Below are 14,309 nucleotides of genomic sequence, written 5' to 3'. Positions count from 1 at the left end.
GGTAGTTGTTCATCTAGTTTGGTTGGGGAATGTACAATCTGTATTAAAATGGTTAAATGTCAAAAGTGATTCAGGAGAATATGTCTTGTGACATATCTTGTTCATTTGAGTCAGAATATGTTAGTGCACTCCAGACTACAACTCCCATAAGTCCCAGTCAGCATGGGCAATTGTCAGAGATTATAGGAGTTTTATTGCAAAACATCTGGAAGGCACCAGCTGCCTACCCCTGATTTAGAGAATATTGAATACTACTATTGGAACAGATTTAAAAAAATATCACAGGATATATTAAGGGTACTCCAGCTTCCTGTAAAACAGCCTTCTCCAATGTGGTGCCCTGCAGATGTTCTAGACTACAACTCCTATCAGCTCCAGCCAGCATGGCCAATGGTGATGGGTGATGGGACTTATAGTCCAAAATATTTGCAGGTCACTGTGTTGGGGAAGGGTGTTGTTAACTGTTGTATGTATCTAGGCACAAAGGTGGGTACAGTGCAATCCTACATATGTCTACACAGAAGTAAGTCCCGTTGTGATTAATGGGGCTTACTCCCAGGTAAGTGGTTATAGGATTGCAGCATTAATCTGTAAAGGAACTGAGTAGAGTAGTTCCTTTATTTGCAACAGCCACTAGCCTTTGCATTTAAAATATAAAGTACAAGCAGTGAAAGCAGGATAACAACTGAATGAAGTTAAATCTGTAAAGAGTTGATGTAGAGTCAAGATATGGCTTAATGCACAGAGGATCTTGTGCCTGGGTGGATGGCAATCTACATTATCTTTATATCCATTATGAAGATGCTTTTGTAATTGATTGGCTGATCTAAGTTGTGAAATCAAAACAACAATGGAGAACCAAGCCTTTTGCCCCCCATTTATTCATCCTCTCCTCTCCTTCCAGCATGCTGTAAATGGATGGCAATTAACACATAGTTTGAGTGCCTGCTTTTGAATATGCTGTTGTTAATAAATCCATAATAGATAGATTTCATCTAGTATGAGCTGTAATAGAATTTGGGTGCTCTTTTATTTACATCACCTGGTGGATCTGCCTATGAGTTTACATGCAATGCATTTAACATACAATAGTAAACCCAGCCTGTTAAGAAGAAGTGTATTTATTTTTCATACTTGAATCTTGCCTCTCCTTTAAGAAGCTCAGAATGACAGCAGCATGGGCTAATCTCATTAATCTCAATAACCATATGAGTGAGTTAGATAAGGCTGAAAGTGTGATTGAAAGTCATTCAGTGGTCACCCAGCCACTTCATGGTTGAGTGGGATTTGAGCAGAAGTCTCCATGGTACACATTTAACACTCACTATACCACATGGGCTCCAATTGCTGTGCAGACAAATAGGCGGTTTAAGATCGTGTGTGATTGGGCCAGCTCTGTCTTCTGCACTGCTATCCCAATCCAATATTGAACTAGCTTAGCAGGGGCTGCTACACCAGCAACTCTCTTCTTTGGCATGTAATAAAGCTGTGCCTATGGCATGATATAAGGAGGGTGAGAGTGAGGCAGATCTAGTAGGGGCATAATAAATTTACAGCACAAAACATCTCATCAACCAGCTGTAAGCATAAGTAAAAAATATAGCTTTATTAAATGAAAGCTGTGAGTTATTAACTTGATTAAGAATGAACTTTTTAAAGCAGCTAGCGTGTCCAATATTGAGGGCTATTCTACACGTTCTGACTGTCACAAGACATGCTAGAAGTTGATACTGAACAATGGAAGGTTGGAACATTATTTATCGTCTATGCTGTGTCTATGGCAATATAAAATTTAGGAATGCACACTTATTTCAATGGAATCTGAATTTTATCATTGCTTAATTGAGACATCTGTTTACTTGTATGTTGTTGTTGTTGTTTTTATCTTCCAGCACCATGTGGTGGCCATCTGACAGCATCTAGTGGTGTTATCTTGCCACCAGGATGGCCAGGGTACTACAAAGACTCATTAAACTGTGAATGGGTGATTGAAGCAAGGCAAGGGCACTCTATTAAGATCACCTTTGATAAGTGAGTACCTGAAAAACACTCAAACACCAAGATATTTCACAAATGAATTTTGCAGTTATGTCAGAATGTCAACAATGAAGATAATTTATAGATTGGCTGTTTAATCTATTTCTGAGAAAACAGATATATACTTATAGAAGGGGTGAGGGAGAAGAGAAACATGGACTATTCCAAGAGGTGGGGTCTGGGAACTCAGCCTCTAGTAGGCTCAGCTTTATAATCCTTTCGTAGGCCTTCTCAGTGGCTGCTGTCAGGCTGTGGAACTCCCTGCTGAGGGATGCTAGGTTCACTCCTGCTCTCTTGTCCTTCCGCTAGCAGGCAAAGACCTTTTTATTCAAGTGGGCCTTTGATGTGTAAGCAGGTCTGCTGGATTGGGTGCTATTTTTACTCTGTTATTATTGTGTTTTTAATGGTGTTGTAATGTATTTATTTTATTGTTTTGATCAAGTTTTATTTGTGATTGTAAGCCACCTTGAGTGCCATTTTTGGGGGTAGAAAGGCAGGGTACAAATCAAATCAATCAATCCCAAATGCTGCCTTCTGTTCCCCACTTGCCTCTCACTTACCAATGAACTCAATCAGTCTTACTTCTGAGTAGACTGTGCTGTTAGAAAAACTCATGGGGTTGTATCCAATGGTGTACTTCTGCTAGTGGAATGAACACCAGTGGTAGATTGAATTCTGCCCCCCACAGGTCCCTGTGTGCCCCCTAAATCTGTCCTAGAGGGCTGAGGAACCTCCAGAGCAGATTTAGGGGTAGGTGCAGTGGGGCTGGGGGCAGGGGGGGGGAGAGGAAGGGAAACTCCTGTTGTGTAATGTTGGATTTAGCCCATGAAGAATAGTAAAGAGGCTTTTGGCATATAGAGTACAACCATATAATGTCTACTCATGAGTAAGTCCTATTGCGTTCAATGGGGTTGTTCCCCATTAAGCTGATATAGGATTATAGCATTATAAGACTAACAAATTTATAGCATGAACTTTCATGGACTAGAGTCTCTTCACAAGATGCATAATGTGTAGTGCACAGTTGGCAGAAATATATAAATGAACACATACCCAGAGGCACAGAAAAAGTGTTGGGTAAAATTAGGGTTGGCGGAGAATTTCTCCCCGAAACTTCGGGGGGCCGAGCACCAACGTGTTCGGCCCCCCGAACAAGTTTCGGGGAGAAATTCTCTGCCCCCCCTGCACCCCGCACCCCCCCCGGGACGGGACTTACCTTTGGCAAATGTCCCTCCCGGCGGCGGGTCCGGCCGGCGGTTCGTCGGGTCTTCGTCAGGGGCGGGGGCGGCAGCCAATCTTTTGACTGGCTGCCGCCGCTGCCATTCCAATAAAAGAAAAAAAAAACCACGCCCCCGTGATAGGCTACGTGACGATTAACGTAGCCTATCATGGCTAGATTTGCAAAGTCAGCCGTGATAGGCTACGTAAATCGTCACGTAGCCTATCACGGGTGAAAAAAAAAAAAGTGCGTACGGATAATGGCGGCCCCCATAGGGAGCTGCCATTCCTGTTCCTTATTTGGTCGCTGTAGTCTACGTAAAGGTTTATGTAGACTACAGCGACCAAATAAGGAATGTGAATGGCGGCTCCCTATGGGGGCCGCCATTTGCGTACACGCTTTTTTTTCTTTTTTTTTTAAAGTCACCCGTGATAGGCTACGTGACGATTTACATACCCTATCATGGCTGACTTTGCAGATCTAGCCGTGATAGGCTACATTAATCGTCACGTAGCCTATCACGGGGGTGTTTTTTTTTTTTTAACTGTTTAGTTCGCGGCCGGGCGAGGCGAGGCGCCTCCTCCCCGGCCTGAATTTCGGCCGGGCGAGGCAGGAAGCCTCCCCCCCAGCCTGAATTTCGGCTGGGCAAGGCGGGAAGCCCCCCCCCCGGCCTGAACTTCGCGGGGGGAGCAGCAAAGCGCCTCCCCCCCACCGCGAAAAGCTTCAAGGACAGGTAAGGGACTTTCGTGCACCCCTAGGTAAAATACTCATGCAGTGTAAAAAGTACAGCCATGAAAACTTGTGCATTAGTAAATTTCTTAGTCTTTAAAATAGGGATGTCAGAGAATTTCTCCACGAATCTCGGGGAGGCTAATTGCCAGTGCATTCGGCCCCCCAAATTGGTGGAGAAACTGTCTGCCCCCCTACCCCCACCGGGACGGGACTTACCTTGGTCAAATGTCCCTGGCGGCGGCGGTGGCAGTGGCCAGTCTTCCGACCGGCTGCCGCCGCCGCCATTTCCAAGTAAAAAACAAAAACAAAAACAAGCAAACATGATAGGCTACGTAAAGATTTACGCAGCCTATCACGGCTAGATTTTCAAAAAACGCCGTGATAGGCTACGTAAATGTTTACATAGCCTATCACGGCTGACTTTGGGGGGGGAGAAGCACGTACGCAAATGGCAGTGCCCATGGGTGCCGCCATTTGCGTTCCTTATTTTGGCACGTGTAGTCTACATAAACATTTATGTAGACTACGGTGAAAATAAGGGCAACGCAAATAGCGTTGCCCTTATTTTCGCCGTAGTCTACGTAAATGTTTATGTAGACTACACGTGCCAAACCAAGGAATGCAAATGGCGGCGCCCATGGGCACCGCCATTTGCATATGCGCTTCCCCCCCCCAAAGTCAGCCGTGATAGGCTACGTAAACATTTACATAGCCTATCATGGCTGACTGCAGGGATGCAAACGGCGGCAGCTTTAGCATTGCCCTTATTTTCGCCGGAGGGACGGGGTGCCTCCCCTCGGCCAGAATTTCGGTGTGGAGGGACGGGGCACCTTCCCCCTGGCCAGAATTTTGGCGGGGAGGGACGGGGTGCCTCCCCCCTGCCAGAATTTTGGGGGGAGGGACGGAGCACCTCCCCCCACCGCGATGCAAGCTTCGGGATCAGGTAAGTGACTTTCGTCCATCCCTACTTTAAAATGCCTAAAATATCCTTGCTGTTATCAGTACAGCAGACACTTAACGGAATATAAGTGTTCCCTATGGAACATTAAGAACTTAATGCTGGGCAAAGGCCTCCCCATTAACTAGGCTATTTTCCACCCATGAAAGTGGGTGCATATTTGGTGACTTTCATGAATGAGGGAGAATTCTAATATTTTTTCAGGGGTATACCTTTTCAGATCAGGCGTAATGGATTCCCTCCCCTCCCTGCATCCTCCACATGACCCCCCTGCCAATTTACTTTGGAGCATTAGGGAACTCCCTGGAACAAATTTGGGGTATTTGCAGGAGTACAAGAGGCAGGAGTAGGGATGCCCGTTGTGAGGAAATCTGGCTCTTTTGGGGCCCAGTGGATCACTGTGATGCCCCCAACCCTGAAAATTCCTGGCTGGATTTGGTGAATGAAAAAGTTCAAAAAATGCACAAGCTGGCCCAACTCGTTGTGCATCAAGTTGGGCCAGCTGGCAGAAGACAGAACGGAGTCCAGGGGGCTGAGCTGATGAAAGCTCCTCAAGCTCCACCCCTGAAATGAATTCCTCTGCCATCCCTAGGCAGGAGTTGGAGGGATGTCCCACTGCAGAAGTAGAGGTCCACCCACAGGACATTGGATGTTACTCTGTAAGAAAAACTATATTTCCTCAATCTATCGCTGTTTATAGGGCTCAATATATTTTTTTATAGATTTATGCTGATTGTAGTGTAAAGTATAATGGTGTTAGCTATAGGGATGCTGGAGAAATTCAAGATAGATTAAAATGAGCTCAGATTTATAAGAATCCGACCTGGAGAAATAGCTGCAGAGCGCCCCCCACCCTCACCTCGGGCTGTGCGGAGTCCGTGAACTTTTGGATGATTTTTTTTACTTTCCCGAAATGTATGCTTACAAATCCATAGAAAAATACGCAAGTTTCTGCTGAGGAAATGCTGAATGGAATGGGGGACAATACACTAAATGTTACCTACTGAGGTAAATTATGTAAAAACTTACATAAATATTTACATAATTATTTGCGTATTTTTCCACATGACAAAAATAAAAATATTCACCTCCGTCTGTGGGCAGACAACAGAACAAAAGACACCTGACAATCCACGAAACACAGACAGAGCGGATTTTACACAGTCTGTACATCCCTAGTTAGCTAGTTCTTAAAATTTCTTTCATGACAGCATTGAATACAACTCCCCACCCCATTTATATTTTTTCTTTAAAGGAAAACTCCAACTTAATATACTGTCTTTTGCATATTAAAATAAATTACAAAAAGCAATTGTTTCTCTAGTCTGACACTGTTATTTGTACTTCCTGCTTTCAGTCATCTGTAATAGCAAGTCCTACCATTATTGTGTTCCCTCAGTCCAGCTACACATAATTACCTCCTTTTGTCAGGACTTCTATCTTGCTTTCAGCAGTGCTATTCTGTATCAGATGTGAACACATGTATTTTGCTGCTATCCACCTTCCTTTGAGACAAAGATAATCAGTTCCATAGAGTCACAGAATATTTCAGTCCTTTAACAACACAAACCCTTTCCCCACATCTGGTCCAAAAGGTTAGCAATCTTACACAGTAAGAGTGTTTTGTTTCTAAATGAATGCTTTCAGTGATGTATTTGTGAACAGGAGCGGGGAACAGGCTTGACACTCAAAACGGCAGTAAAAAGGTTCATATTTTTTTCAGATGCATCCACAAATATTTAGGCACAATTAGATTGTGTTGTACATCAATCAAAACTGTATCCAAGCCACAAAACTGTGGGACCAAGGGTATTTGATGCAGAAAGAACCCTTGGAGAATGATTTCATGCTCAAGCTTGGTTGAATCTAAAGTTATTAAGCTGAGAAGTGCTATTTCCCAGGGGATGGAGAACGAGATTAGAACAGAGAGAAAAAGACCACAGTTCTTCTAGTACCACATTTACCAATGACCTATTCTGTAACTTTGGAAATATTACAGTGCTTCCCAGCCATCTTGCAACTCTTACTCTGCTTTGTGTATCGTAATGACTTCCTCTGTTTAGGAGTTAAGGCAGCCTTCCCCAACCTCATGCCTTCCAGATGTTTTGGACTGCAACGCCCAGCATTCCTGACTGTACATCATGCTGGCTGAAGCTGATGAGAGTTGAAGTCCAAAACATCTGGAAGGCACCAAGTTGGAGAAGGCTGAATTAAGGCTTCAAGACCAGTGGCAAATATGAATACAAAGCAAATATAAGTTCGGCATTTAAGAGCCCCTTCTGACAATACCTAAGTAGTATGAAGCTTCCTATATTCTACCATATGAAGTTTCCGTATACTGAATCAGACTATTGGTCAAGCTAGTCTAGTGCCATCTTATTGGTGCCTTTCCAGGGCCTGCCAGTTCTGCTGCCTGGGGCCCCTTGGCTGTAAATGCTGGGGATAGTACCTTGGATCTTATGCATGCAAAACATGAGCTCTAACACTGAGCTAAGATGCAAGATCCCTTGCAGGTAAATATTGGACATATGAAGCTGCCTGCCTGCCTAGATCAGACCATTGACCCATCTACCCCAGTATTGTTTTGTTTACTGTCAGGATCTCTCCAAGATCTTTGCAGACCTGCCCCTGCTGCTTCCCACTAGCAAATGCCCCCCGCCCATCCTGCTTCCATGAATCTTGTGTCTGCCAGCTAGGGATGTGGAGATTTGTTTCAGTTCATTTTTGATCAGGGTTTACCCAGTTTGCACGTTCTGGATGGAACACAGACTCAGATAGGGATGGCAGAGAATTCTGCCACAGATTCCAGTGAGGCCAGATTCTTTAGAATCTGGCCCCCGGAATCCGTGGCGGAACAGCCTCCTGCCCCCCTGCCCCCCCCCCCGCAGAATCCCCCTGGGACGGAACTTACCTGGGGCGGATGCGGCAGATTTGGCAGTGGTGGTTCCGGCGGCGGCAGCTCTAGTGGCTCCGGCAGCTGGTCTCCTGGCCAGCCGCAGCCAGGCTGCTGCGGCCGCCATTGCCATCCTTGCAGCTGTGATAGGCTACATACGTATTTACGTAGCCTTTCATGGCTACCCCCCCCAAAAAAAAAACAAAAAAACCCAGCGTATGCAAATGGCGGCGGCTACGGCAGCCACCATTTGCATTCCCTATTTTTCACCGTTCTAGCCTACATAAATATTTACGTAGGCAATTATGGCAAAAAAGGGGGGAACGTAAATAGCATAGTGGGCGCTATTTGCATTCTTTTTTTTTTTTGCTGTTCTAGCCTACGTAAATATTTAAGTAGGCTAGAACGGCGAAAAAAAAAAGGAATGCAAATAGCGCCCACTACGCTATTTGCGTTCCCCCTTTTTTTGCCGTAATAGCCTATGTAAATATTTAAGTAGGCTAGAACGGCAAAAAATAGGGAACGCAAATGACGGTTGCCGTAGCCGCTGCCATTTGCGTATGCTGGTTGTTTTGGGGGGAGGGGGTTAGCCGTGATAGACTACGTAAATACTTACGTAGCCTATCATGGCAGCCTGGCTGGATGCAAATGGTGGCCGCTACAGCAGCCACCATTTGCATCTGCAGCAGCCTGTCCGTGGCCAGAAATCTGGCTGCGGACGGCCCTGGCCGGCTGCTCTGCGGAGCCGCTGCGGAGCGGAGCCGGCCAGGCAGGATTCCGGGGGGGGGAGGGATGGAGTGCCTCCCCCCCACCGTGAATCAATCAATGAAAAGGTAAGTGAGTTTCGTACATCCCTAGACTCAGATGCAATCTGCAGTCGAAGTCGGTACATTTCCGAGCTTGCAATATGATTCACAGACCAAAAAAGCTGTGTTCAACAGCATGTGTACGTTTGAAAAATGTGCATGAAAAAAATGTGTTTGTTTGTTTGTTGAATGTGTGCAGATACACTTTAATAAATGAAAGAAGAATGAGCACGTTTCAAAGATGTGTACAACAGATGCATAGATTTGGAAAAATATGCATGTATGGATTTTCACACAAAAAGAAAAAACAAAGCCCGCAATCTGATGTAGGGATGGATGGATCCATCTCCATCCAAGGTGGGGAAAGCTCGACGAGCAGCCCCCCCCATCTTACATGGCCCAGACCCACTCAGCCAGCCTCCCTGCTCACCCTGCCTGCCCGCCAAGCTGCCCTGCTCTCCATGCCAAGGACTCTGGCAGTCAAGCCTTTGTGCTTTATCTGCGCAAAGGCTTGACTGCTGAGGCCTTGACTTAGCCAGTCCCCACTGCTCTTGCCCTGGCCTTTTTGGGAGGAGGCTAGGATGAGAGCGTGGGGTGCCACCGAGGTCCTTCTTCCCCATGCCAGCTGTTAAGGAAGCCCTTGACAGCTGATGGAGGCAGAATGGGTATTGGCACAGCCAGCACCCCCCAACACTCTTGCCCTGGCCTTCTCTTGAGGAGGCTATGGCAAGAGCGCTGGGGTGTCACTGAAGCCCTTCCTCCCCACACTGGCTGTCAAGGGCTTCCTTAACAGCTGGCATGGGAGGAAGATCCTCAGCATGGCCAGCTGCCAGGAGTCTCACCTTGGCCTCATCTGGAGGAGGCCAGGGCAAGAGCACTGGGGGCTAGCTGTGCCGAGGCTCTTCCTCCCCACACTGGCTGTGAAGGAAGCCCTTGACAGCCAGCAGATGCAGAATGGGTCCCAGTGCTGCCAGCCCCCAGCACTCTTGCCCTGAGTGAGAGCACTGGGATGTTGCAGCACTCCCAGCTGCTCACCAAGCTCCAGGGCACTCAGCAGCCAGGTCCGTCAGCACCCCAGGGCTTGGCGAGCAGGGTCTGGAAGGCCAGACAGGGGGGATCTGCACAGATCTGCACATCTCTATTGCTAACTATTCTGTATTGTGCCTTTTTACCATGCAGTAAACAATTGCCGCCAAGCAGAAGAAACTTTTGAAGTATTAATGTACCATGTGATACCCACTCACCATCAGGACAATTACCACAGGGATTCTACCAGCACACCTAAGCAATGTGATTATTGTTGTTTTGAAACACCAGCTTCCTCCGATTTAACCACTGATGCAATTTGTTGTTGTTTTTACAGATTCCAAACAGAAGTAAATTATGATACATTGGAAGTCAGAGATGGGCCAACTAGCTCATCGCCATTAATTGGGGAATACCATGGTACCCAAGCTCCACAGTTCCTTATTAGTACTGGCAATTATATGTATCTGCTGTTCACTACAGATAATAGCCGTTCTAGTGTTGGTTTCTTAATTCATTATGAGAGTAAGTTTGTTTGTTTTCTTCAGTTAAAATAAATGTAATAACTGAATAAGAGTGTTATGGGGAATGAGATGTTTATAGCAGAGTGTCATGCAAATCACTGGGGAAAAAAATGTAACTTCTGTAAAGCCATTGTTGGACCTAGGGACTGATAAGTGTAGAAATATATTTTTTAGTTGGGGATAGTTTTATTAGTCTTGTAAACCACTTTGAACTATATATGGTAGGTAGAGTATAAATACTTTAATTAAATAAAACAGAAGAGATTTACAGAAGAGATTTACAAAAGAGATTTATGTGCATGCAGAATGGGATGGGACAATCTGTATTTACAAGAGTTCTGTCTGAATGGTGATGCTTATGTTGTGCTCTGAAATGGTGAGAGTATCTAGATACCTGCAACATTTTATGAGGTTGATCATCTATTAAGGTTGCACAGATTCCCTCCTTCACTTGCTGGTTCAGAGTAAATGTTGTGATGTCTAAATTAGGCACATTGTATTTTCACTAACCATGATTTGCCTCCAAAGCAGAATCAACACCACCAGTTGAAGTAGATTCTTGATTCTGATTTGGAAGCAAAATATGGTTAGCAGTAATCATACCTTGTCTGATCATAGCAATTGATAGTAACCATGAACCAGGAAGTAGGGGTGGACGAAAGTCACTTACCTGTCCTCGAACCTTGTTCGCGGTGGGGGGGAGGCGCTTCGCTGCTCCCCCCGCGAAGTTCAGGCCGGGGGGGAGGCTTCCCACCTCGCCCGGCCGAAATTCAGGCCGGGGGGGAGGCTTTGCGTTGCCCTTATTTTCGCCGTAGTCTACGTAAATCTTTACGTAGACTACAGCGACCAAATAAGGAACGTGAATGGCGGCTCCCTATGGGGGCTGCCATTAGCCGTACGCGCTTTTTTTTTTTTTTAAAGTCACCCGTGATAGGCTACGTGACGATTTACATAGCCTATCATGGCTGACTTTGCAAATCTAGCCGTGATAGGCTACGTTAATCGTCACGTAGCCTATCACGGGGGCGTTTTTGTTTTTTTTTCTTTTCTTGGAATGGCGGCGGTGGCAGCCGGTCGAAAGACCAGCTGCCGCTCCCGCCCTGCATGAACACCCGCCGAACCGCCAGCCGGACCCGCCGCCAGGAGGGACATTCGGCAAAGGTAAGTCCCATCCCGGGGGGGGGGTGCGGGGGGTGGGGGGATGCGGAGAATTTCTCCCTGAAACTTGTTCAGGGGGCCGAACACATTGGCGCTCGGCCCCCCAAAGTTTCAGGGAGAAATTCTCCACCATCCCTACCAGGAAGTGGAGGAGAGAACTGATGTGGGATCGCTCATGGCTGCAGCATATTCCCTGATGCAAAGCCATACATGCCTATGGTATCTGAACCAGGTCATAGTTTTTAAAAGTCTAAAATGCAAGTAAAATTATAAGAACCCATTGATTTCATATACTTCAAAATGGATTAGTTTTTCAAGTGTGTATACATACGTTCTCTGAGAGAGCAATCCATTGGCCCCTAGATAGCATCTGGGGAGGCCATAGGATATTTTGGATGCCTGGAAGGAACCTGGATCACAAATGCAAGCTCGGAGAGGAGGAAAAGGGAGTGTGCCAGTGGGCGGGGAGGGGAGGGGCCTGGGAAAGTGGGAATACAAGCCATCCCCAGACTTCCCCATCCTCCATCCCTCCCCCTCCCTGAAGCCTCAGCTAGACAGGTGAAAATGCCCATCTAGTAAATCGCAGAGCGGGAGACACAGTCCACTTTAGATATGCATAAGCCTCCATGTTTGGTGGCTTATGAGTATCAAGGGCAGATCCAATAGGATTGCACTCTAAGTAATTTAGGTTGTATGTTATCTCATATTTTCCCTAATTATATAGGGAAAGGTGGATGTTTTGTTCATACATTGATTGTGGTCATAATTAGATAGAAATGCCTATGAAAATAGTATTTAATATTTCTGTTGACATACATAGTGTTAAAGTCATGCACCGTTATTTCCAAACATCATTCATTCCAATATAGATAGATTGTGGTAATTGTTACTTATGCATATTAACAGCTAGTAATTTTACTGTTAGCTCTTACCACACCCACTACACTGTAACTCTGACTACAGCATTCATCCTTTTCCGTGTATACTATGCATGATAATGAAAATAAATTTAGGATTGAAAACTGGAGTTCAGAGAACCCGGCTTGTCTAGCGTTCTGGAAGAGCAGATGTGTTAATTTGTTATAAAGACTGGTGACTTTCCCTGGCTCACATCAGATTGGCTTGGAAAATAAGCCAATCTACTTAAAAAATAAATGAATCAGAAATGGTTTGGCTAATTTTCTAGGACTATCTTACTTTGGAAGTCGTCTCCACTGACACAGAGGTTTAAAAGCATGAAGGACAAAAAGCATGTGGGATCCCTTAACGTAAATCTGACCTGAGCTAGGAAATGCCCATCCTGTCCTGGTGCCCTCCAGATGTTTTGGACTACAGCTACCACCAGTCCTAGTCAGCATGGCCAGGGATGATGGGGGTTGTAGACCAACACATCTGGAGGGCACCATCTTAGGGAAGCCTGTGCTAGACAGAGTCAAGTAGTAGTCCCTCAGCACCACCTTTTGAAATGAGCTGTCCAAGCAGGAACAGGACTATCTTAGCATGATACCTCCGATCCACAACCCAGGCAACCTATCTAGAAGGATACTATGAGGGATGATACCAAAAGTTGCAGAGAGTAGGGATGGGTGAGAATTTCAGTTCAGTTTTTCTTTGATAATTTTCACCCCCGAAGTTCTATATATTCAGGACAAAAATAACTTGACTTAAAAAAAAAAAAATGATGTGGGAGAAAACAAAACTGACAGATTTGTCCATACAGGCCCAGGCCTTTCAGTGCTTAGCTCTCAGAAGTCTGGGTTTGAATCCCTGTGTATCCAACTAAGCTTGTGCTTCATTAGGGGTAGGGATGGCGGAGAATTTCTCCCCGAAACTTCGGGGGGCCGAGCACCAATGTGTTCGGCCCCCCAAACAAGTTTCGGGGAGAAATCCTCCACACACACCCACACCCCGCACCCCCCCTGGGACGGGACTTACCTTTGCCGAATGTCCCTCCTGGCAATAAAAGAAAAAAAAAACGCCTCCATGATAGGCTACGTGACGATTAACGTAGCCTATCATGGCTAGATGTGCAAAGTAAGCCGTGATAGGCTATGTAAATCGTCACATAGTCTATCACGGGTGACTTAAAAAAAAAAAAAAGCGCGTACGGATAATGGCGGCCCCCATAGGGAGCCGCCATTCCTGTTCCTTATTTGGTCGCTGTAGTCTACGTAAATCTTTACGTAGACTACAGCGACCAAATAAGGAATGCGAATGGCGGCTCCCTATGGGGGCCGCCATTAGCGTACGCGCTTTTTTTTTTTTTAAAGTCTCCCGTGATAGGCTACATGACGATTAATGTAGCCTATCACGGCTGACTTTGCAGATCTAGCCATGATAGGCTACGTTAATCGTCACGTAGCCTATCACGGGGGCATTTTTTTAAAAAAAAACAACTTTGGAGTTCGCGGCCGGGCGAGGCGGGAAGCCTCCTCCCCGGCCTGAATTTCGGCCGGGCGAGGCAGGAAGCCTCCCCCCCGGCCTGAATTTCGGCCGGGCGAGGCAGGAAGCCTCCCCCCCGGCCTGAATTTCGCGGGGGGAGCAGCGAAGCGCCTCCCCCCCACTGCGAACAAGCTTCAACGACAGGTAAGTGACTTTCATCCACCCCTAATTAGGGGTGCTATCCCTTTGTTCTGACAGGCTTCTCATCCTTAATAGACATATGGAAGGCAGATATATCATGGTCTTCTCCATGCTGGGAATAGATGTACCTATTGAATTTGGCTGGTGCAGCTTTGTTTCAATTCATTTTTTATAAGAATTTACCAAAATTCAGAAAGTTCTTCATATTTGGGAAAGAACTTGAGAGTTTAAAAAATCCAAATGCGGGAGAAAGTGAAACTGACAGATTTGTCCATCCTGAGAGGACCAGGAGAATCAACAGGGTGACCAAGGCAGTTTCAGTGCCAAACCCAGGTTTAGAACCTGATTGAAATGGATCTAAAAACCCAGTCTT

At 45.9% G+C, this 14,309-nt stretch overlaps 1 protein-coding gene across 1 annotated transcript in view; it reads left to right on the top strand.

Moving 5' to 3' along the window:
* Nucleotides 1-14,309, top strand: part of CSMD1 (CUB and Sushi multiple domains 1) — a 1,446,416-nt gene that overhangs the window by 1,037,707 nt on the left and 394,400 nt on the right. Inside the window, exons 16-17 of the mRNA XM_084811779.1 lie at nucleotides 1,893-2,031; nucleotides 10,009-10,196. Coding sequence (XP_084667905.1) covers nucleotides 1,893-2,031; nucleotides 10,009-10,196 — 327 coding nt within the window. The remainder of the gene's footprint in view (nucleotides 1-1,892; nucleotides 2,032-10,008; nucleotides 10,197-14,309) is intronic.

Source organism: Heloderma suspectum, chromosome 1 (genome assembly GCF_057233095.1).
Source record: "Heloderma suspectum isolate Gila_16-S chromosome 1, 16-S_ref, whole genome shotgun sequence".
NCBI classification, from domain to species: Eukaryota; Metazoa; Chordata; class Lepidosauria; order Squamata; family Helodermatidae; genus Heloderma; species Heloderma suspectum.
This window is presented reverse-complemented; position numbering and strand designations above follow the sequence as displayed.